Below are 24091 nucleotides of genomic sequence, written 5' to 3'. Positions count from 1 at the left end.
TGTCCGCTCCTCGTGTAAATTACACGGGACTGTTCTTTATCGCGTGCGAGTGGAAACGGGAAAAAAAGGAGAAAGAGAGAGAACGAGGGCGGCGTGGTGCGGGGGAGCGGGGGACGAGACGAGAAAGATTTCTCACTCGTGGGTAAAGACGGGTCCGGCTGTTGATAGAGGGTCCAGAGGAGGGCCACGGCTCACGGCCCACGGGGCCCACGGGGCCCACGGGGGCCTCCGGCATGGCATTCGTGTGGATATTAGAGCGATTGTCGTGCCTGATTCGGTACGGTCTTGAAATAAGGCCCCCGCGGGCTGACAGCGGCGAACGCTCCTCGTACAAAACCGGCTAACGGTGCCCACCCTCCGACTCTTCTGCACGAGATGCCACACCGTCGACTTCTCTCCAACGCCTTCGAGTACCCTAATCTTCCTCTCGAGTTACTCGAGCCACTCCCGCTTCTTTTCCTCCTTCGCGCCGTCGCCCGTTCCTTCCAGCTATTTCGGGTCGCGGCCCTGTCTCTCTAACCTGTCGTCGACCTGTCGCCGACCTGTCGCCAACCTGTCGCCTCGATTTCATCGCGAGAATTTTCTCGCGGTGGACGCGCTGTGTCCTGGGAGAGACCAGCCTCCGCGGGACCCCCGTTTCGCGCTCGAAAACGGCCGCGAAACGGTTCGGAAAGAGAGGCAGCTCCTTCCGCGACTCGAAGTCCTGCCCCGGAGGTCCGAGGTTGTTTCCTCTCTATCTCTCTCTCTCCCTCTCTCTCTCTCTCTCTCTCTCTCTCTCTCTCTCTCACTGTCCGTGGTCCATATCATCCTCCGAAGCCGACGTACCGGTCGGCATCGTGTGAAGTCCGACCGAGCCATTATATCCCCCTTGGCCGCCTTCGTGGTGTATATACCCATCGAGGCATCTTCAGTCACTACGAGAAGCAAGGGAAGGGACGAGGTGGGTACGAGCTGGGTACGAGGTGGGTACGAGGTGGGTACGCGGAACGGCCGTAGGGCGAGGCGGAGACGAGGGGAACCCCTCGTCTTTCTCTTTCCATCTCTCTCTCTCTCTCTTTTTCCCTTTCACCCTCGCCCCTCTGCTGCATCCCCTTTTCCCTCGGACGCGCGCGGTCGGAACGGGAAAAGATACGAGCGAGGGCCCGGAGGAGTGGCGGAGGAACGGGGAGGGGACGGTGGAGGAAAGGAGCGGTGAGGAGGAACGAGAGCGAGGAAGCGCGAGGTAAAAGATGCGAGAGGAAAGTGCGTGCTGGATCGCGGAGCCGAGAGGTGTCGGGGCCCGCATTAAGGGGGCGGAACGCCTCGAAGGGGCCCCGAATTATGACGTCACGGACCGCACACGTCGCGATAAGGCGAGCCGAACACGAAAATGAATTGTTCGCCGCAGCACGGGGACCGAGGCCTGACCCGAGTCCACCGGCGAAACGTTTCCTCCGGGCTGGGCCTATCCATGAGCGAATTGCGAGCGAACCGGCACCAACTTTCACGGAAATCCTCTACGGACGACTGCCCGTCGACCAAGAAAATTCGGGCGAAAACGATCGAATCATCGCGCCCCCGGTTTCGGTCTCGCGGCGGACATTAACGAAGCGAAACGTGTGCTCAGCGGGTCGTGCCATTCTAGCGGACAGAAGAATCATTCGGTCAATTATAAGATAATGCTCTGGCTCTCGGTCGATGGATAAAAAGAGTGACAGAGTCGCGAGAGAGAGAGGGGATCGTGTGTGTATGCGTGTGTGTGTGTGAGAGAGAGAGGAGAGAACCCGAGGAAGGAGAAAGAAGAGGAGTGACAGGGAGAAAGCTCCTCCTTTCGAAACGATCGCTAGATTCACGGAGGAAGCCGCAACGCGTGTGAAAGAGTAGATAGGCGAGCGCGGAGCGAGAGGAGGAGGAGGAGGAGACGACGGGGGAGGAGCAGAGCGGGAGGGGGAAGCAGAACACTGAAATAGAAACCGAGTAAAATAGAAAGGATCCGTGGGGATCGGCTTCATTCATGAAATCTTTTATCTCGATGGATTTCTACGGAAATTGGTTCCCACAGGACCGGAGACAATGAGAAACATCTTTTACGACTGCGTCGTAACCGTAGGTGGCCGGCTCATTGTGGGCTTTAAAGGTTGCATTACACGCCGCGTCCGAGAGAGCTCGCGCGAAAACAGCCTCGTCATAGGTGCCCGTTCCCTCTCTCTCTCTCTCTCTCTCGTCTCCTTTGTTTTTCTTCGTATCTATGATTCGGCTGTTTTGCGACCCTTAGGCACCCGAGCAGGAAATTGAGTTGTACCGCATTCCAGGGTGAGAGCCGTCGCGAGCGGCGATTCGGCCCAGCGCCGGCTCTCTCCCTCTCTCCCTCGAAGCACGTCCGTTTCGCGCTTATTAACCAACTTTCCGAGACCGCGGCGAGCAACCTTCGCCGGTGCCTCGATAAGCGTACGCGATTAATAGAAGATCGACGGACCCGCTGCAACCGCGGGTTCCCCAGTTGCGCGCCGTTGCAGTTGCACGCTACTCGTAGAAGCGGTAGCGTGGGAACGGGTCAAGCATCATCGTGGCCGGGACGAATCGCAGATTGGACCGATTCTGGTCCCGCGATCCGACGCCGGTCGGAATAGAAAACACCACCCGGAACAGAACGGCGGAGCAGCCGTCGATCTCGAAAATCACGGATGCAATGCCGCCGCGCGAAAACGCGAATTACGCGACCTTCGTTCGAACGTGCGAAGAGTCTACTCTTTATCGGTCGATACTGTCACGCCGTAATGCCCGCGAGTTTATAGCGGTAATCCGTAAGATCCGCAAGCAACGTTTCTGCTTCTTTAATAATATCGATCGTCTTTCATCGACTTACAAGGTATCGCGCATTAAATCCTCTGCCGTGGCCGCGCGGCGCGCCGGTCACGTGGAACAAGCGATAAATATAGTTACGAGCTAATAACGCTCATTAATTATGTACACAAATTCGTAATATACGAATCCGCCACCCGTATAAGCGTAACGAAGTCGTCTTCTTGGGCGGCGGTGGAAATACCGGTGGACGAAGCGAGACCGTTGGGGGAGTGACAGAGAGAGAGAGAGAGAGATAGAGAGAGAGAGAGAGAGAGATAGAGAGAGAGAGAGATTAGAGAGAGATAAGAGAGAGAGAGAGATATCAGAGAGATCACCGGCTACCCGCACAAATGAGTATTTATGAGCGCGCCACGGCTCTATATTATGCCTCATTTTGCCGGAGGATCGATTAGCTCTAATCGAGATGTACAAACAAAACGTTAATAAACGGTGCTCGTTCTTCGTCCCCGTCGACTTCTTTCGCGAAAGCCCGCGCCACCGAGGCACACCGAGGCACACCGAGGCACACCGAGGCACACGGAGGCGTACGTCGAGATACACATCGAGACGCAGGCCGAGACCAACGGAGAAAGAAAGAAAGAAAGCTAGAAAGAAACGAACCGGCCCTCGGGATCGAGCTCGAGTCCTGGCTCTCGATGCTGGGGCAGCCTTGCTGCAGCCTGCCTCTCCACCCATAGGTATTCCGCGTGTGTATGCGCGCTCGCGCAAGCACGTGACACGTGTTTCTCGCACGTGCTGCACGCACGTGTACGTGTACGTGAGTAAGAACGCGCCTCGCGATTAAGTATCGATTAGTCTCCTCGGATGCGGTCGATCGAACGACGCGAGGCTCCCAATGGCACCAGGACGAACCGGTGTCCGTCGAGTCATCGACAGGACACCTCGCGACCGGTTCCCATAACGACGCCGCAACACACTTGTCGGGGAGCTACCACGCGAATTTCGAAACTCGCACGCGAGCCTGTGGGACTCGCGATCGTTCGAACACGATGATCGTATCTCGACGAGTTCGATCGAAAATGGCGGGCGATCGAGGGGCCCTCCCAATAGCACGGTCCGACGCGTCCCGATAGTTCGAATAACGGATTAAGTGGCAATAGAGATCTGTCCGCGATCGAGTACATCGATCCGGACGAAGGACCTACCGCGCGCCACTCCGAGCGTCCTCTTCTCGATATCTTTTCGTGGCACCGGGCACGATCGAATCGAAGGGGTCCACCGTCCGATCGCATCGACCGATGCTCTCGGATAATAGAGCCGCATCATCGTATTTAATAATCGTACAATGGCCGACAAGGCCCGATAAGATCGCGATCGTTTCGGTAGACGGGCGAAGCCTCGATAAGACGCACGGCCATAATAACGCAATTAACACTTCTTTGTTCGATCAATTTCCATCCGCTTGTCCGTCCGAGCGGACTCCTCGCCGCGTCGAACGATCGCGAAACGAACGGAGCTCTCTCCCTCTCTCTCTCTCTCTCTCTTTTTCCCTTGCACAGAAATCAACGCTGTCCTCTCGACGAGGATCGTATCGGCGTCCGTTAAAAACGTCACGTCCGTCGCGGACAGATTAATTCATTCAATGTATTGATTACATATATATACGCGGGTGAACGCCCATTTTTTCAATGGCAGAAACAAAGCATGATTTGTACCGAACGGCAAAGTGTCGGCGACTCGGAGAAACGTTTTATAAAGATTTGTTTTAAACCTAGTAACAGTGACTAGAAATACGTCGATCTGACGGCTATTCCGAACGAATGTGTCCTGTAAAAACGGGTCGGTCGAACTAAATTTCGAAGAGCACTGCAAAGTTCTGAAGAGCGGAGCTGACCTAGCGCAACGAAGCGAGATATTAAAGATTTCAAGCAAAATAACGATAGCATAGTTTGTCGTACCATGCACGATTTTACAGATAAAACGTTGGTCCGCGATGATTCTTCCGGACTCGAGGGAACGCGTATTCATTGAGAACATCGGTGGACCATAGTCCTCCGAATGAATATCAAGAGCGTTCCTATTATATTTTAATTAATATATATCTCTTCGTAATTCCCGGACACCCTGAAACGCTCGATACACCGTCTCGGAGCTTCCCCCTCGGGTTGATTACGATCGTTTACGACCGGTAAATCACTCGGCGTCCCTTTCTCTCTCTTTCTCTCTCTTCCACGCTCTCTCTCTCTCTCTCGTTTCTCCGTGGACTTTTTTTCTGTTTATTCGCGAAACGTCACGATAGCCCTAATCGTTGAAACCGGTAGTAAAACGATCGTTACTAGTCGCGACAAAGAAACCGCCACCTCCGAGAACAAACGAGCCAATAAACTCGTTTTATCGGCCCCTCTCCTTCCTTCCGTTTTGCCCGAGACGTTCCCTTCGTGAGCTCGCGAACCCTTCCACTCCTCGCGTATTTAACATACCGACTAAACGCGGACAACACTACCGATACCGGGGAACAAGCCTCGGAAGGAGGCTCGTTCGGAGCGTGGGTCCGAGGCAGGCGAGAACAGCGAGAGAAGAAGGAACGCGTTTCCTCGATACGGTCGCGCGACGGTGTCCCGGCGTGGGTGTCGAGATCCTAATCTGTCCCAGCCGTGAGTAAAACAACACCGATTAGGCTCCCAATCCGGTTGGTCTTCGAACGTCGTTGCTCCTGCAACGAAGACCGAAATCCTTTCCCTCGGCGTCGCGTTCGAAACATTTCGCCCCGCCGATCGTAGACGAATCGATGCAATCGATTGGAAAATTGCAGGTCCGATGCGCGGAAGGACGACGATAGGAGATGCGAACGGCGAAGGAAGAGAAACGGTGGGCGCGCGGAAGGGGGAGAAGAGAAACGGCCCGATCCGTAGGATCGAGTCCTCGGCCTATACATATGCATAGCCGGATAGCCGCATCTACAGGGAGTGTGAGATCCGACAGCTTCGGAGGTGGCAATGAGCTTGGGTCCCGCCTGCCGCCACACCCACGCGCATATATCTTATTTTCCCTCTTTATTTATTCGAATTGCCGTTGGTCGAGGGCCACTCTTCGAATCCCTATGGCTCCTTTGGCATAATAGGCGAGCATGGTGGCCCATCGTCTCCTCGGCCTTCCCTATATCTCTCGGGCTGCTCCTTATTTTCAGCCGTTCCCTCGTCCCTTCGGAGACTCCCCGGGTCTGCCGATTTTTTCATCTTTCTCGCCGACCTCCCTCCCTCTCCCTCTCTCTCTCTCTTTCTCTTTCTCTCTCTTTCTCTTCCTCTTTTTTCCCTCCTTAATTCCCCGCCCCTGTTCCTCTCGGCAGTGCTAGAAACGTACTCGTGCGAATCGATAATGAGCCGCGCGATGCCGAAAACGGCCGCTCGTGTCGGGCTGTTTGATCGCCGTCGAAGCGGATCCACTCGTGCACAGGTTGTTGCGCGAATAACACGGTCAAGGCAGCGGCGCGGCGAACAATGGAACAACTCGGAAGCGAAATCTCGATTAGATCCTCTTATCCTCTTAAGTTGTTACAGCGGATCGACGCGGATCAGCCTCGGCGGCGGCGGTCTTGTTCGTATCGAGCAGCCATTGTAGACGGAAGAGAGGCAACGTCGTGGAAGCATCTCCTCCGCCGTTCGATGATTTCCCGTATTTTTCTAGTTGTTCGACTACGGGGGTAAGTATAAGACCGTCTTTGAAGTGTCAGGATATTTCACAGATGCGTGCGCGGCCCGGGTACGCACGAGGGCGCATCGGACAAACGATAGTTCCCTTGCCGTTTTTCGGCAAGACACGAGCAGCCCGGCGCACCGGCGAATAAGAAACAGAGCCGGAACGTCGTCCTATGATCCTCGAAAGCAGATTATCCGGCAGCTACTTTTAGACGGCAAATCGATCATGCCCGAGCGCACCTTAACAAGTGGCTTTTAACAGAAACGATGCCCGATCATCCGCGCGCACTCGGTGTATCTCGCTCGTCGATCGTGCGATCGAGCGTTACAATTTTGTAACGGATATCTTTTTGGCCGCCGTGCCGCGCCGCGCCATGCCGCTGCTCGTCCCGCAAATGGCTGCGAGAGCCCGAGAGAGAGAGAGGATCCTTTCTTTCGGACAATCCTGCGCGTTCGGCACGCATCGTTTCCGAAGAAAGAACGCGTCCCGATCGACAACCGTTTAACGATGCTCTCCGCTTCTTCCCCTGCCGATGAATCGACTGTTCCCTTTCGCGCGTTGTCCGAGACGATAATAACGTCTCGGCCGGCCGCGACAATAGCGTACCGGCGAGCGGCCGGCGCAAGCCGAAATCACGGTTACTCCGGGGCACCGAGGAAGAGGAGAAAACGAGACGTGCCCGGGGGGCGTCTATCGCCGTTCCAGTTCTCCGTGTGATCCCGGGCGGCGTGGAATTCAGAGCGGACATTTTAGGCGAGCGAACCGATTCGAATGGACGCGAGCATCCGGCGCGGAACAACACGGGGAATGCGGGTCAAACGGAGGAGTCGCGACCGAGCCGAGTCGTCGGAGAATGCGAGCGTTCGCCGAACAGGGAACACCTCTTCGATTCCTTTCCGGTAGAGGTTCCCGCTCGTATCGGTACGCTATCCCTTTCATCGGGGCCTTGTCTCGTCTATACGGGCCTCACCGAAATAATCGCGAAGAACAAGGCACCGAGGCCCGCCGAAAGGATGGGGGCGTGACAGCGACGTTGCGCGCACATATCGCTCCCCTTTCTTCGGCCGGGGCCGCGTGGGTGTTGCGTTCACTTGACGCACCGTTCCGGGACATAATGCCGAGCGACGGGGCCGGCGAATTCGTCGAGCGACGCGCGATCGTCAAAGCGGCACAATGTTCGGAGGCCCTGGTAGGAAGTGGGACGTACCTACGTGCTTGCACCGCGTTCCTTTCTTCCCCGGCTCACCCTATATTTTACCAAATATTGCTTCCATAAGTGTATCGCGTTACCCTCGTCGTACCATGCCACGTCCCCCCTCCTTTCGTCTCCCGCCCTTCCATCGAATCATTGTGTCGCGATCGCCCGAGGGAGGCATTCTTTTGCACCCAAGAAAAATCGCTGGTTAATTATATCAGAGTTATTGTAGTGCGGCCTAGGGGCAGGATAGAGCGCAACCCTCGAGAAGCTTTAAACGCGCTCAGCCAGCAGGAATGCATATTATTAAAACATTCCGGACAAGTTCTCTGTCGGCCGGAGTATCCCGTGGAGCTCGCCGTAGCTCCCAGCCGCGGCTCCCGACGTTTCCATGGTGAGCGAATCGTTCGAATTACTAGGATGATCCCTCTCTCTTCTCTCTCCCTCTTCTCTCTCTCTCTCTCATTTCTCTCTCTCTCTCTCTCTCTTCTCGCTCTCTGTCTCTTTGCTTTCTCTCCGATTCGCTCCCGTGCCGATATTTTTATCAGAGATGCTCCCTTCGATAATCGCGACCGGCCACGCTCTCCTTTCGAGCGGCGGCAGCACAAAGAAGAGGGACGCGATCGACGTTTAGCGGCAGATCGGCGCTCGACAGCGGTGCTTTTTCCGCGTTTAGGAATCTCTCGTTAACCGGCCGACGTCTCAATTAAAGTCGAAAGTCCCGCGAAAACGAGTCGTGACACGGGACGACCGAGGATCGATCGATTGTCACGCTCGGAACGTGCTCCCCTCGATCTCTCGTGGATCGCGCCCGAAGGCTGCCGCGCCGCTCCGCGGCGTGCCACGGAGAAGAGGCCACGACCGATCGCGTTCCCGAGGTGGCAAGACGTGTAAAGTAAGGGCTAATCACCGGCCAAGAAACCGGCGCGGAACCAGGGGAGGAAGAGTGGAAGGCGCGATAACTGGCACTCACCGACGAGGTAAGATAATTCGTTTATCGGGATTTCCATGCCACCGAAGGGTCAACGCCGCCTCTGAACGGGTGGCGCGCGATCGTCGCCGGGGTACGTGGCAGTTTTTACGCGAACTTACGACCCATTATGTGCGCGACGAACCGCGAGAGATCAGGGCCGCGCGATCGGGATCCGGAATCGATCGGCCGGTGTTGTGAAACTCGAATTTTCCGGTGCCGCCGGTGCGGTGGAGCCTGGATCGCTACGAGGCCTGTTCGAATACCGGCCAATTAGGCTTCCGAGCAACGGTGAACCAGGACGCATTGCACGGCGATAGGATGATCGAGTGTGTCGATGGTATCGACGCTCGCGTGCCAAGATCATGGTCGGGACACTCGATAGCCCGATAAGTAATGCACCCAGATAGGATGACGGAGGGTACACGGTGAAATCGGGAGGGAGAGGAAGATTCGGCGGGCGAAGGAGGAGAGAACGGATCGGTGAGGGTATCGGAGAGACGGAGAATCGGGAGGGACTCCTCTGGAAGCACGGACGATCTTATCGCGGCGAGGTACCTGGCCCGGGCAATGAGCCTCCGCTACCAAACGAATGGAAGGAACGTAGTCGGGTGGTTTTCTGTCGCGCGCACCAACAAAAAGAGCCCGCGAGCGCACACCGGCCCGCGTGCCTCGACGGATACATTTCCAAACGGTATCGCCTCGACTACGAAATTCGTTCGCCGAGCCTCCCCTTCCCAGGCGGGTGGGGGACGCGGGCGAGAGTTCGGCCGCGCGAGATCGTTTGTTCGCTCGAGGAATCTAATTAGCCGCGGCTAATAATCGTGGCTCGCGCGCGCGCGTTCATCGGGAACGAGTTTCGCCGATTCGCCGATCCGTCGACTCGGACGGACGCGGTAGCGGCTTCGATATATACAGTTTCTCCCTCGTCTCGCCGTATCGGTCGCATCGCCGAGCGACGCGTTTCCGTTGATCGGTGCACCAACTTTAATTAGACGTCGGTTAAATTGCAAGCCGACCGGCATTAAACGAGAGCACCCCGCGCGCTCTCCCGTCGTCGCGCGTCGTTTCGATCCGGCGCGACGCTCGGCGATGATCAGCGAAGCCGCATCTCCGATGCGGAGAGAGCCCCGACTTTGCCCGCTTGCTCGCTCGTCCGCTTTGTATCAGGACGGCGTTTGATCTTCGACCACGTGCCACGTTGGGGTGACTAGAGGCCGAGTTATGCGAACGGGGTTGTTGCGACTAATTGCCAGCTCAGCGACCACGTCACCGGGACCCGCGCTTCCACTGATCCGGCCGAACCGAAGGAACGATAGCGGAGAAAAGGGACGAAATCCTGGACGGCGGAGGGGTGAGAGAGACCCGCTGTGCGCAGATCCAAGGGCGGCGAGAGCAGCTCTCGCGACCAAGGATGCTCGTTCGCGATGCGTCCAACGACTAAGGAACGCCGGAACTCTTGCTCGATCCGACGGAATCTGCGCGCGTGTGCAGAATTCGACGGAAACGAGCAAAGAACGGGAGACGCGGTGGGGTCGAGTGGGCGGAAAGCAGAGTTAGGGAACGAGATAAACCTCAATTATGCCGATTGAGCATCCTCCGGGGGATACCGGGTAGGGGAAGTTTGCTCCTCCTACTTTTCCTGCCACGTGATCACGAGCAGCCTTCCTTCCTTCCTTCCTTCCTTCCTTCCTTCCTTCCTTCCTTCCTTCTTTGCGTCCTTCCTTCCTTTCTTCCTTCGTTCCTTCATTCCTTCTTTCTGTATCCGTTCCGAGCTTTCTTCCTTCCGCTGATTCAGCGAGGCAACAACGCCTGACAAAGTTTACCGATCGCGTATACGGACGATCGTTCCGAGCCAGTTCGGTGTAGATCTCGAGATCCGACTCGACCGGCGACGAAGAAAATTTCAAGACGTAGTGGGGGATGGAGAGCAAGGTGCAAAACAATCGGAGCATCGATGCGAAATACCTGTTGGTCCGCGAAGAGGCGTTTTCAGGCAGTCCTTCGAGAAACCGAGCGAGAGAGAAAGAGAGCGTTGCAGAGCGAGAGAGAGAGGGATAGAGAGAGAGAGGGAGAGAGACGAATGGATAGAGATAGAATAAAAAGTGGAAGAGAGATAGAGAGACAGGAGGATAGGTAAAGGGAGAGGAGGGGGTAGAGAAGAAGAGAGACGGCGAAAGAGCTTGAATTGGAGAGAAAAGGAGGGTCGGAAGTGGGAGGAAAGAGAGGGAGATGCAGAAGCAGCCTACAGGCTCTCTCTTCGAGCATCCTCGTCTCCTCGTCTCTCGTTTGGCCTCTCTCCGTCCGTCTTTGGGTCTCTCCTTGTTCTCCGTCTCGGTCTCCGTCTCCGTCTCCGTCTGCGTCTCCGTCTCCGTCTCCCAGGCTCTCGCGTCTTTCCGTCTCCGTCCGTGGTTTCACTTGCGATCGTCCATCCTCGTCCCTCGGTTTGAATCTCAGGGTGGTGGCCGACGGTAGTGGTGGTCGTGTCCGGATGGTGGTGGTTATGGTGGGGGGGTAGTTGGTTTCTTCGTGCCTACCGCTCCCTATCTCTCCTTTCTCTCCCTATGGGAGGGCGAGGAGGGCCCCCGTAGCCGCGCACTGCGCACCGAGTTCATCATAGACAGACCGATCTCCCTGACAGCTCCTCGTCGGGCTTGAACGGAGGTGGAATCATCAGATTCTGTCCATCTCTTCCTCGGCTCGCAGTAGCGTGTCGGAATAACGAACGCGGAAACCACGGGGACACGGGAAGTGATAGCGCGCGCGGCCCTCTCGTGCTCTCTTTCTCAATCTCGCGATCCCGCGATCCCGCGATCGAGCCTCGCGATCATCGGTTCGTCCCGGCCCGTCCAGGCCCGTCTCGGCTCTCCCTCCCTTCGATCTCGTTTCACCCTCGGCCACTCTTTTCCCCCAGCTTTCCACGCTTCTTCGTCGACTTCGTCGGTCGTCTTCCCGTTCTTCGGTTCCTCTCGCCGTCTTCTCGTCTGCCCGACGCCCCTTCCTCCCGATCGGTCCGTCGACTTCCGGCCGTCCGTTCAACCCCTTCGGTTAACCTTCGACACCACGTCCGCCGATCGCTCTCGGCTTCGGTGCATCTTCTCCGAACGTACGCGACAATCTAGGCTCGTAGTCGGTGCCATGAACGCGAAACGCGACCACGGGGAGTTTGCTATTCGACTGTTTGCACGAACGAAACGATAGCTGCGGTGGTGCGCGCGCGAGGGGGAAACGGAACGAAAGAGCGAGAGAGAGATATACAAAGATAGAGAGAAGGAGAGAGAGAGAGAGAGAGAGGGAGTGTGAGAAAGAGAGAGAGAGAGCGAGTGAGAGAGATAGAGAGAGAAAGAGAGAGAGAGAGAGACCACCGGTGGAAGAGGAACACGAGCCGTAGGAGGGGGATGAGTGCGTGGGAGGAGTAAGAGATCCCGGAGGGCGACTTTTCTTTTATTTGAGCTTGACACTTCGTCGTGAACGCGCGCACACACCGGAAGTACACAGAACCGCGCGACAATCTTCTTTTTCTTGGAAAGGTTCGCGCGCGCGCCTCGTCCGCGCTACGATCTTCGAGCTTCGAGCTTCGAGCTTCGAGGTTCGAGCTTCGGGGCTCGAGCTTCGAGATCGAGATCGAGACCGAGACCGAGACCGAGACCGAGACCGAGACCGAAGCAACGAGAGGAGCGGAGGAAACGCGGGGCTCCACCACCGACCGGTCTCCGCGCCGTCAAGGGTGCAAGGAGGACGATCAGAATGTCGCGATACCTGGGAACGAGCGCGGCGTACGAGGGTGCCGCGTCCCGCGACTCCGAGGCTAGCCGAGGATAAACACAGAAAACCCCACTCTCTAACCGATCGTTTCCCACCGACAGATCCGGAAGTGTGACTTTCGATTCGTGGGATGTCGCGGAGTGACCACGGAACCCGTCGATCGCGGAGCATGGAGCCGCGCGACAATGTTTGACTCCGCGGCGACGATCGTAGTGTCAGTGCCAGTAGACGCGAGAAGAGGTTCGCGGGAGCCGTCAGTATTTTTCACTCCAAAGACGAGGACCAAACGCGCAACCAAATAACTCTAGGACAACGGGGGAATATTCGCGGATCCAAGAAAGCCAGGGAGGAGGAGACCGCCGGGGCCGCGGAGACGCGAGCCAAGAAAGACAAGGCCGGAGGAACACGGAGGAAGGAAAATCGCACGGTCGGTCGACGAACCGTTCGATCGTCATCTAGGATATTGTGTCCCGGGGTAGTTTTCGGAGCAACCCCTCGAAGCGGCGAAACTGGAAGCTCTCGAATCGTGTACGGAACGTCAAAGCAGAAGCGCCGGTGCCCGGGGCGAGGAGGAGTCCTCGACGCGTGCCAGGCTGCTGATCACAGGCACCGCGCCGGAGACGAGAGACGAGAGACGAAGCGTAGGAGAGAGGGATTCGGAAAAAAACCGTACAGAAACACAGAGAGAAAGAAAGAGAGCTACGCGCCGAGAGAGGCACCGTCTCTCGAGCGAGGGGTCCTTCCGTTCGGGTGCTAGGGGTGTGCAGCCCTGGACGAGGGGTCGCACTCGACTCTTTTAAAGTGGGCAAACCGCGCAAAGAATAAGCGAGACGTCCTCGGGGCGATGACAGGATGCCTCCTTCTCGATCAGGACGTGTCTACGAAGGACCGCCGTCTAGGATCGCGACTAGAATCGGACCCACCATCGCCCTGTTGCTCATCCTTCTCGAGAATCGTCGGTGAGTACCTAGATCTGCATTCCGGCCTGCTGCTCCATTCCGATCCCGTCACCGACGCAACCGTCCAAATATCGCAGCAGACCACGTCTTTTATCTTATCCACTTCGAATTGTTATCGTTACCTCGTAGCTGGCCCGTTGGATCGCTGTCTCTCGTCGAATCGAATCTCGTTTGTTTCGCACGCGCGATATCTCTCGCGTCGCATCGCGTCGCGTCGCTCCGCGGCTTGTTGAGTCTCGATCGCACCGAAACTATTTACGCGTCGTGACGCGTCTATCTCGCCGACCGCGACCGTCGAAAACGACGATTCGTTTCCGCCGGGGAAAAGAACGTTGCAGGTGAGAACGGGCTTCCAGGTTGAATAGAGAGTTACGGTCGCAAACCGTCGTGTCCGACCGCGCCGAGACAAATTTACGGGTCGCGACGGCAACGGAACCTCCTTCGCTCCTCCAGCGCGCTTCTCTCCGTTCCACTCTTTCCGCTTGTTGCGGAAAGAATCTGTCAATAGAGAGGGCGCGTGAAGGCGGCGGTCGCATCGACGGCTCCGAGTAGAGCACAATGACTGAGTGCAAATAGGTCCTTTCAGCCGGCTCCGTGGCACGAACAACGAACGATCCCGCTGCGATCTTCATTATGCCTCCCCGATCTCGCTCTGCTCCTCTGTGTCGAGCGCCCTCCACGCTCTAATCGAATCTTTCTTTCGGCACGGAGTCGCCGAGCCGGTCTCGCACAGTTCGTCTCGCGCGAACGACCCTTCTTCGTGCTCGCGAAAATTGCCCGCCGAATCGTCCCGAAAGACGAATCCTTCCGGCCGTAAACGTTCCCGAGAGCGTCGCGGTCGCGTCGGTTCGCGCGTACGCGAACATCCTTTGACACGCTCCGTCGAGGCACTCGTCGCTAAATAATTGCGAACAGGATTCGGGAACAAGGCCGTGCGCGCACCGAGTTGCTACCGGCTCGCATACGCTCGCGCAGGCACGGGTACGCGGCGCGCGAGCAAGAGCGAGAGCAAGAGCGCGGACAAGCGCGAGCGGAACCGCGTCGAATCGCTGCATCGAATAATTCCCGCGATGGTAACGATGGGTAAACCAGTTTATCGATACGAGCGACACGAGCGCTTAGCACCCCGACGCGATTCCCGATTCCTATTCCGATCCCGATCCCGATTCCGGTTAATCGAGCGGACTCGTCTTCGTTCCCGATGTCGCCGATTCGACGCGTCGTCCCCGAATCCCGGAGAGGAGGGTTCGGCGTCGGGCAGAGCCGCCGCTTCACGCGCAAATAAAAGCAGCGAGGCGAGTTCGATATCTACCGCTGGAATTCTCGCGGGTCAGTCGTAACGAGTTCTCTCTCCGCGGGTATACCTCCATTAAACGCGAAATTCCGTTCCGTGGTTCTTTATCTTTCTCTTTCGGTACGCGAAAGAGAAGCCTGCGCGCGCGCGCGCTCGAGCGTGTGCACGTGACGGTGTGCCGGCGAGAGAGCGCGCGCGTGTAATTCGCTTTCACGTTCTCGTCTGTTCGCGAGCGAGCAAGTTAAATAAAACACGTGCATCCGTCCCGCCATCTTGGATTCCTCGACGACCCCTTGGATCATTGCAAAAATGCAGGACGCGGAGCTCGCGTCTCCGACCATTGATCCGCTCGACGATTTCCCACGATTTCGGCGAGCCGATCCGAGAGAGGACGGGGCCCGTGGACGCGAACGCGCGCGCGGTCAATCTTCCTCTTCTTCTTCTTCTTCTTCTTCTTGTTACGGGTTTCCGGGATCCGCGGAGGGATCTATGATCGAAGAAATACCGAAAGCAAGCGAAAGAGCAAAGAGTAACGGTGCACCGGCGAGAGAAACGAGCAACGCGATACGAGAAACGAGAAAAGAGAAAAGGTAGCGCGCAGGAATCCATCGACGCGGTCAGACTTCCACAGGTACGCGACCTCGTCTTCGGTAATTTGTTTCGGTGAGTCGAGATCATTAATCTGCTTTCGGTAGATCATCAATAGCGCGAAAGATAGCAACGGTGCAGCGGTGTATCGGTTAATGGGAGCCCTCAATAACCTCTGCGACCCTAAAATGTTGGTCCTCCTCCGCCGTCCTTTCCCACACTACGCAGAAACCGAGCTGCTAGGACCTCTCTCGCCGCTCCGTTCCCCCGTGTCCTCCGGATACGCTCCTTTCGTTTCCACTCCTTTCCACTCTTTTCCTCTTCGTTTTGTCCCCCGAAATCGCTCCCTTTCCTCCCCCTCCCCCTTTCTCTCTTTCTCGCTCTCTCTCTCTTTCTCTCTCTCTCTCTCTCTCTCTCTCTGTCGCTCTCTCCCCCTTGGCGCTCTTTTCTCTCCGTTGCTCGTTCGCGCGGGTGCTATACACAGCTTTTACTTTAGGAGAAGCTCGTCGGCTAATTTGTACCCGCAGATAACCACCGTCCCGCCGGGAATCTCGCATCCGTCCGTGACATCGTTCGGGACCCTTCGGGACCCCCAGGATCCTCCGGCGAAAAAATTGACCGTTTCGGCAAATAAACGAATACCCGCGCCGCGACACCGGGATCCATCTACTTCCGTTGCCGCGCCGCGAGGGTGGGGGCTGAGGGGGCAAGAGAGATCCCTTACGGGGACCATAAGGGGCTAAACGAACGGGGCACGCTCGAGCGAACGCGAACCTATATATTTTTTCGGCGCAGCCTGTCCCGCGCGTTCGCTCTGCTCCTCTTTCTCTCTCTCTCTCTCTCGTTTCTGCTTTTATCTGAAAATTAATTAACACCCGGTACTTTGTAATGTACGGCCATTAGATGGAAACTGTCGCTTAAGATAGCGCTTTAAGAGCTCTTCTTCCGAGAGGCGAACGCCGTTATCGCGGCGATGCGAAAGGGCAGACGGCGAGGGATCGAGAAAGGGTAAGGGACGACCGATACCGAGAGCGTGTACACGGGTGGAACGCGAACGAACGAACACGACGAGGAAAGAAGGAGGAGGCGCACCGGAGATATTCGAGCGGCTCTTTGAAAGTTATCGCCGCCACCTTTCGACCTCGGTCTCGTAAAGTTGCCGAAAGAAAAGCAGACGCGTGCAAGATGCACGCGCGCTTTTAGCCCTCGATTTATATCGATCATTTTTCTCGTGCGCGCGCGCGTTCCCGTTCCCGTTCCGGCCTCGTTGGCGCGGCAACGAAACTTTCGCGTTCGGATTTACGCGAAACCTGGGTGGAATAGCCAGTATATATACTTAAAGGCACGGTGTTTCTTTAATCGGCGATGAATCCGAAAGCATCCGTGTTCGCGATCGGGAATTCGATAACCGTGATCCACGCGGCTCGCCGCGGCAAAAGGGGAGCACGGCGGAATCGGAGGGGCGGGAGACACGGAGGAATCGGAAGGAGATCGCAGCGCGAGCCCGTGGAATGTCCCCGGCCGGATTCCCTGAAAGCAGAATCATTCAAAGCGATCGAACGCGTGCGCCTCGTGGGAAAACCGGGACCCGGGACCCGGGGCCCGGGGCCCCGAAATCCGGCGGGCAAAAGTACGGTTCCGCCCGGTCAGAACGTTAATTGGTGAATTTCGTTTGATTTGCAGCGCGACCTGTTTAATGAGCAACTCCGTGGACGATTGGGTGAGCGGGAATGCCGTGGTCTGCAACGGTATTCCTGGCCTGACAAAGGAGCAACGCGAGCTATGCCACAGAAATCCGGACGTGACGGTGGCCGCGATCAAAGGTTTGCAGATGGCTATATCCGAGTGCCAGCACCAGTTCATGTGGCACAGGTGGAACTGCTCGTCCCTGACGCCCAGCAGCAGGACCCAGCAAAGCAGCGTTCTCCTGCAGAGAGGTAAGATCTCGTCTCGCGGCCGAGAACATGTTAAATCGACGCAAACATAGGCGGTCTCTCGCTCCGTCGCTCCGTCGCTCGCTCGGTCCCCCAGGAGGGAAGGAGCGGACGTGGAAAGGTGAAATCTTTTACGACGTCGTCGACGAGCACGGAACGGCGTAGGCGAGAGACGGTGCTTCCTTAAATCAGAATACGGTGTGTGTGCGCGCCTCCTTGGTCGCGGTCACCTCCGAGAACCTGTCCCCGAAACTCCCACGTGAGGAACAGAGAAGGTGAGCAGAGGAGAGCCCGGTGACCGGCGTGAGACGGGAAGAGATTGCCCCCCTCGACTGTTCTATTCCAGTGTGACATATAAATTCGTCGTGGCGCGTACGTGCGCCGAAAGAGGAAACATATATCGTGTCGGACGAGTGCGCGAGAGCGCGACATCGAGCGCACCTGACCTGAAAGCTTAAGTTCCGTCCGTCCGCCGGCCACGATCTCGGTGCCCGCCACGTCTGTCTCTCCTCGTTATCTGTCCCCGTGGATCGGTACACCTTCTTTTTTGCCGACTGGCCAACCGGAGGTGTCGATTCCACGAGTCTTTTCTCTCTCTCTCTCTCTCTCTCTCCTTGTTCGTCGCGTCCACCGACGAATTCTGCGTCCGTCGCTGCTGCGTCGTGCCCTGCCGTACCGTATAGAGGATCGTCGATATGCCGATTATCCCGAAGCGGACGGCCCGAAGATCGGTTGTGCCCCGGGTTCGCGGCGAAGTTAGAGGGCAGCAGCTTCCGAGAAACGGGCCGTACTTTACCATTACCAACGGTTCCACGCAGCTTTTTAAGGACGACATCGCGCAGCGCGGCCGGGTCCGAGGGTCCCGCGTGGCCATTCGAGAAATCCACCGTGTCAAATTCGTGCCGGCTGCGTATCTCGAGAAAGAACGCGTGCTCTCGCGCGCGCGTCGTTAAATCTCTCGGACACGATCCTCTCTCCGTTTGGTCTCTCTCTCTCTCTCTCTCTCTCTCGTTGCTTCTTCTGCCGTTCCTCCGGTCTTCTTCCATGCTTCTTCCGTCCACCAGTTTCACCCGGTTCCGCCCGTACCCGCCGCGTCGCGTCTCCCTCGTGGCTTCGCTCTTTCGCCACGTATTCGTTAAACCTCGGCAAAACGGCTTAATGTATTATGAAATGTACACGAAAGCGGGCCCTCCCCCCTCCCTCTTCGTCTCGCGTGGCCGCCTCCAGGGGCCCACACAAGGCGAGACCGGCCGCGAGACACGATACGCCCGACATTCGCTTCCTCGCGTGGAACGATGACAGCGGAAACATGTCCGCGAATGCCAAGCGGGATTCGCGCGGAACGAATTCGTGGCAGAGCGCTTTCGGTTTCGCGAAATCGCGCGCGCGCGCGGCCTAAGGGAAACACACGCGCAGATTTTTCGAAAAACCGCTCGCTTTCGAGAGCAGCTCCCGAGAGTTTCTGGGGGATCGTAAACTGGTACGCTTATCGGATATCAGTACGGTAAAAGCTAGAGGACTAATTTGAAAACCAGTTGCCGGGAGTATGGGAGAAGAGCGTCGAAGAAGCTGCCGTAAAGAGGGAGTCGACCGAAAAGAAGGAGAGCACGCTCCCGTGAATGTAACCGTGGGCCGCGCGTACCCGGTTACATCCGCTATCTATTGAGTTATCTAAGCAGTGATTTGGGCTTGACACGGGGTAGCAGGGCAAGGGCTGCGCGCCATCCGTCACCGCGTCCCTTGCGTCAAGGGCCGAAGAGTAAAGAGGCATCGCGTCCCTCTGCGCACCTCGTCGTCTCTCGTCCTCCTTTTCTTTCTACCTCGGCTCCTCTCCCACTGTCCAGGAGAAGAGACGTACAACTCCCCGTGGAGGATTTATTACGAGTCCCTCATGCTCCTCTTACCATCCTCTTGGCATCGGACAGTAGCAGCAGGAGCAGGAGCAGGAGCAGAAGCAGGAGCAGGAGCAGACAGCAGGAGCACGAGCAGGAGCAGGATGCGAGCACCGGCTGGCAGTGGCGCGACGGCAGTAGCAACACAGCAGCTCTCTCTCCAGTAGCTATCTGCATTATAAAACAGTTGCTGCCAATAGCCGTATAAAGCGCAAGCTTCCAGCAACCCCTCCCACCGCGAGAGTCCTTATAAAGAACTGTTTTCGTTCTCTCTCTCTCTCGCTCTCTCTCTTTCCCTCTTCCACCCGGCTCGGGGCCCGACGCAGGGGGTTTTATCATTCTCCGAAACGGAGTCACCGATATCGGACGGCTCCCGAACACGGCCCCTTCACGATCGATCCTCTTCGTCGTCGACGTTTTTATCGACCCGGCCATCGTCGTGGAATCGGCTCGATTCCGGTCTCCGCTAAGTCCGAAGGTCTTTAACGTCGCCAGGTTTCGTACGATCGACGAAGGGCGACGTAATCGAGCCTCGGCTGTCCGAGATCTTCTCGGGTTCGTTCGCTCGGTTCGTCCGCTCGGTTCGCCCGCACGGTTCGTCCGCCCGCGGATCCGACGAGGCTGCGACGAATCTTGAAAGAATATCCATCGGAGCAAAAGGAGACGTCCGGTGGTGGACGCTGAAACGAAGCTCGGAGGCGGGCGTACGGGGATATCGGCGATCGGGGTAGGCGAAGCCTCGGACGTGAATCGATAAAGACGAAATTAAAGGAGGTTTCTTCGGGGGAATCGGCCCCTGTCGCGAGACGCGCTCGAAACACGGATTCGAAGGGAGGACAATAAAGCCGGGCGGTGGTTCGTCGTCGGAGAGGTTTCGGGCGGCGGGAAAGGAGACAGGAGAGACGGGAGACGGGAGACGACGTAACGACAGCCGCGCAGTGCCTCATGCCTCATAGGGTGTCAGGAACGAATACCACAAATCCTTTCGAATGTGCCTTTAGCGCGTCTCCCCGGTATCTCGCTCTCATGAATACTGCAAATACCGCCCGGTATTCGTGGATTGGAGTAGCTCCCTCTCGGGGGAGGGCCCCGAGGGGGGCAGAGTAATGTGTGGCCATTGTCGAACGGTCGCGAAGAAAGGGACAGTTGGGTCCGCGCGGCACACCGAAGCCCGCGGGCAGTCGTGTGTCGTATCGTTTGTAAGGTGACAGCCACCATTGCGGTTTGACGATCGACCATTCGTCAACGCGACTCCGGGCGACGCTTCGGAGATGAGAGACCTTGGAGCCACCGAAGAAAAAGTGCGGCCGACGTCGCATTACGCACCCGAACGCTCCCGTCCGAGCCGTCGCTCCCCTCGCTGGTCGATCCGCGAGTTTCCAAATTCTGCGAACCGCGAGCCGTCCGCTCCCGTTTCGTCGCCGTTCCGAGCGGCCGCGACCGGTTTCGTCGAACTCGCGCGATCGCCGGAAGAGGTGGCGGCGGATCGGCCCGCGACGCGTGCACCGGCGATCGGGGACCGACGAGGAAAACTCGCCGCGCGACAGAGTTTGGTATTACGTGTTCGGGAACCCCACCGGGCGATCGCTTATACATGCAGTCAATGGATGCCGACCGGCCGCCGCTGCTGATGGCCACGCTTTGTTTTGACGGACGGCTGAATAATCTACCGCTGAACTTCGTCTGATGGCTGTCTGTCGGCCGATCCGTCGAACGATCCGTCGCCGGACTCGCCCTTCGAAGGCGAAGCACCATCTACGGAAGCCCGGGACTCCACGGTGCCCCGCTGTTTCCCGCTGGTTCGCGTCCTCCCCGTTCCCTTCGGCGTTTCGTTCTCTCGACGCGTCGCGTCGCTCGCGAGAGAAACGACGACGAATGCGATCGCCGCTGTCTCGTCGCGTCGCGGCGCGTCTCGTCGCGATCGCTCGCGCGTATTACTCTCCGGTGTCGTCTCCGCGCGGACCGCCACCGTCATCCTGGACGAGCGGCAATTTGCTAACCGGTCCGATCCGGTCCGATCCGATCCGGTCCGACCCGGTCCGCATCGGACCGATCGAGCGTCTCTCCTCGTTGCGTCGCGAGAGACCGACCGCCTGCCTTTGCGAAACTTTCAAGTGACAAGAGACGGGACCGGGCGACGGGAACGGGCAAACAGAGAACCGACAGTTTACCGTAGGTAAAACGAGAATGACATTTTCTGGTTGCAGGTTACAGGGAGACCGCGTTCGCTTTCGCGATTTCGGCGGCGGGGGTGGCGCACAGCGTGGCCCGAGCGTGCAGCATGGGCGGGCTGCTCTCCTGCGGATGCGACCCGTCGAGCTACAAGGGTAAGCCGCCTGCCAAGGCCAGGGGCACCCAATGGAAGTGGGGCGGTTGCTCTCACAACCTCGACTACGGCATGGAGTTCTCGAGACAGTTCCTAGACACGCGCGAGAGGGCCGGGGACATACAGTCGACGGTCAATCTCCACAACAATCAAGCCGGCCGTTTGGTAAGCATCGCTTCCGATCGATCCGCCCTTTCCCGACCGCCGTCGTCTCTTGCTCTCCCATTTGTTTTTCTTGGTCCCCCGTTCCCCGGAAAACGATTCTTGCCCCCCGCAATTCTATGGCGAAGATCTCGCGGTCCGATAACAAAAAGAAAAAAAGAAAAAGGGACGGCAAAGGTCGAGAGAAACGAGACCGAACGGCCGAGGCGGACGGAGAAAGACAGGGTCGAGCAAAAGAGGAGAAGAGGTGGCGAATAGGGGTGGAGAGGAGTAGGAGAACAGTCGTGCCGAGTCCGTTTCTCTCCCCGGTGCGCCTCTCCACGCTTGGTCTCGCCTCGACGTTATTAAGACGAAGCCCGGGGCTGGACCACCCAGCCGTAGACTCATTAACCGTTTGGTACGCGACACCTCTTTGTCTAAAAGAAAATTACCCCCTTTCTCTTCCCTCTCTCTCTCTCTCTCTCTCTCTCGCTCTTCTTCTCTGTCCGCTGCGCGGCTCCAGTCCGCGCGAACGCGGCGCGCGTCGCGTCGCAACGCTCTCGGTTCGTCGACGCTCGCTCGGATCTTCGATCACGAAACAATCGATCGATCACGTTCCAGGCGGTGGCGAGCAACATGCAGGTGCGCTGCAAGTGCCACGGTATGTCGGGTTCCTGCGAGCTCAAGACCTGCTGGAAGGTGGCGCCGGACTTCCGGTTGGTCGGGAAGACGCTGAAGGACCGTTTCCGGAACGCCGTGCTGGTCGCGCAGAGCAACCTGGGCAGCGTGACTCCGTTGACCAGAGTCAGGGGGTCCAGAAGAAGGAGGCCCGACAGACAGAGGCAGAGGAAGCACCGGGGCGGCGGCGGCGGCGGCGGCGGCGCCGGCGGAAACGGCCGCAAGAGGAGGCCCAGGGACCTGGCCAAGCAGTTGTTCTACTACCAAAAATCGCCAAACTTCTGCGAGAAGGAGCCCACGGCGGACATACCCGGCACCGCGGGTCGCAAGTGCAACAAGACCAGCAACGGCGGCGACGGATGCGGCAGCCTGTGCTGCGGACGCGGCTACAACGTCGTCAGGCAACGCCGCGTCGAGCTCTGCAGATGCAAGTTCCAATGGTGCTGCGTCGTGCGATGCCAGAACTGCACCGTCGAGGAATGGATCACCGTCTGCAAGTGAACCGAAAGATTAGTTTCGTTTCTAAATAGGGACGACGCGTAACCCGAAACGAGGATAACGGCGGCACCGTTTTGTCGCGGGTGTAGTGCATTCGATCACGGACGATACATCGATATTCGATTCATCGGGTCCGTTCGATCGGCCGAGATACGCTCGGCATCGGGACTAAATCGGATCGACGACGAACGGCGACGCGAGCAACAAGAAACTCGAGTGGGGCACGCCGGTGCGGCGAGAGACGACACCGGACGTAATTCTTGTTTACCGCGCGGGTAATATAATTTAATCCGTAGGATAAGCGAACCTATAATTTATTTATAACGTTGCTCTATTTAATTAGCGAATAATTTGAATATCCACACCAACTGTAACACCTCCGCCACAGTATTATTAGACGAAGCAGAGTGCGCGAGTCTCGAGATTGCGAATGGATGCGATCGATTGTATACAATTCAATAATGCGCGTACAATAAAGAGTTCCTTCGACCGACAACAACACCGCTGTTTTGCTCTCCCCCTCTCTCTCTCTCTCTCTCTCTCTCTCTCTCTCTCTCTCTCTCGCGACCGGTCCAATTATCGGCCGACTCGCGTGCGCGATCGTGGTCGCGATCGGGTACACGCAGAAATCCTTAAGTATCGCGGCGCTAAATCTCCGGTAGATTTACAGACGGCCGAAGCCATTCCGATACTTTTATTTGTTGCTCCGTCAGATTCGTTCGACCTTCTTTCCCAACGATCGAACGATAAATTGTCTGCCGTTACAACCTTGGGAAAATCTGTGTCAATCCCTCTTACGTGTCCCGGCGAAAACACCATTCCGATATCGGAACGAAACCGTGGGACGCGTGTTTTGCCGGCGTTGCGCGGCCCCCGCGTCGCGACACCACTCGATTCGACTCGATTCGATTCGATACGATACGATACGATACGATTGATCGACGAGCCGCGGGATTCCACGGAAGCTGTATTCGTTCGCGAACCCCGGCCGTCTATCCGTCGCGAGTTTGCAACTTCGTTCGCGGCGCGCGTCGCGAATTTGCAACTTCGTTCGCGGCGCGCGTCGCGGCACGGCTCGGATCGACCGGCACCAAATCCCTGGAACTCAACGACGACGACGACGACGACAAATTAGGTTTTCCGGTCTATACGCGATGACTAGCATTCCGATTAGATTAGCTCCGAAATCGGACGAGGATTCTCATAATCGTATTTCCGCGCGGTTCGGTGGTCGACGCGGCCGCAACCCCCGATAATCCGGAATATTACCGAGACAGTATTTTCCAGTAGGTTCTCATCTCTTATCGACATCGTTCTTCGACGACGAAAATCTTGGCCGGCGCGCGTTTATTCCGACTCGTTTACGCTCGT

The 24091-nt window shown here is 57.3% G+C and overlaps 1 protein-coding gene across 1 annotated transcript; it reads left to right on the top strand.

Annotated features, from left to right (window-relative positions):
- Nucleotides 1-10956: 10956 nt before the first annotated feature.
- On the top strand, nucleotides 10957-23219 carry Wnt10 (Wnt oncogene analog 10). Its single transcript, XM_033473035.2, has 4 exons — nucleotides 10957-13369; nucleotides 16935-17188; nucleotides 21285-21568; nucleotides 22166-23219. The coding sequence occupies exons 1-4, from the start codon at nucleotides 13263-13265 to the stop codon at nucleotides 22721-22723; spliced, it is 1203 nt and encodes a 400-aa protein (XP_033328926.1). The 5' UTR covers nucleotides 10957-13262; the 3' UTR covers nucleotides 22724-23219.
- Nucleotides 23220-24091: the final 872 nt, after the last annotated feature.

The sequence above is a fragment of the Megalopta genalis genome, chromosome 7 (assembly GCF_051020955.1).
Source record: "Megalopta genalis isolate 19385.01 chromosome 7, iyMegGena1_principal, whole genome shotgun sequence".
Lineage (NCBI taxonomy): Eukaryota > Metazoa > Arthropoda > Insecta > Hymenoptera > Halictidae > Megalopta > Megalopta genalis.
This window is presented reverse-complemented; position numbering and strand designations above follow the sequence as displayed.

What these genes read in the sequence shown, in the direction of transcription:
- Wnt10 (XM_033473035.2), top strand. Translation starts at nt 13,263, where the DNA reads ATGCCTCCTTCTCGATCAGGACGTGTCTACGAAGGACCGCCGTCTAGG. An exon ending in ATCCTTCTCGAGAATCGTCG is followed by an intron (nt 13,370 to 16,934) that starts GTGAGTACCTAG and finishes TTTGATTTGCAG; the next exon opens with CGCGACCTGTTTAATGAGCA. An exon ending in CAGCGTTCTCCTGCAGAGAG is followed by an intron (nt 17,189 to 21,284) that starts GTAAGATCTCGT and finishes TTCTGGTTGCAG; the next exon opens with GTTACAGGGAGACCGCGTTC.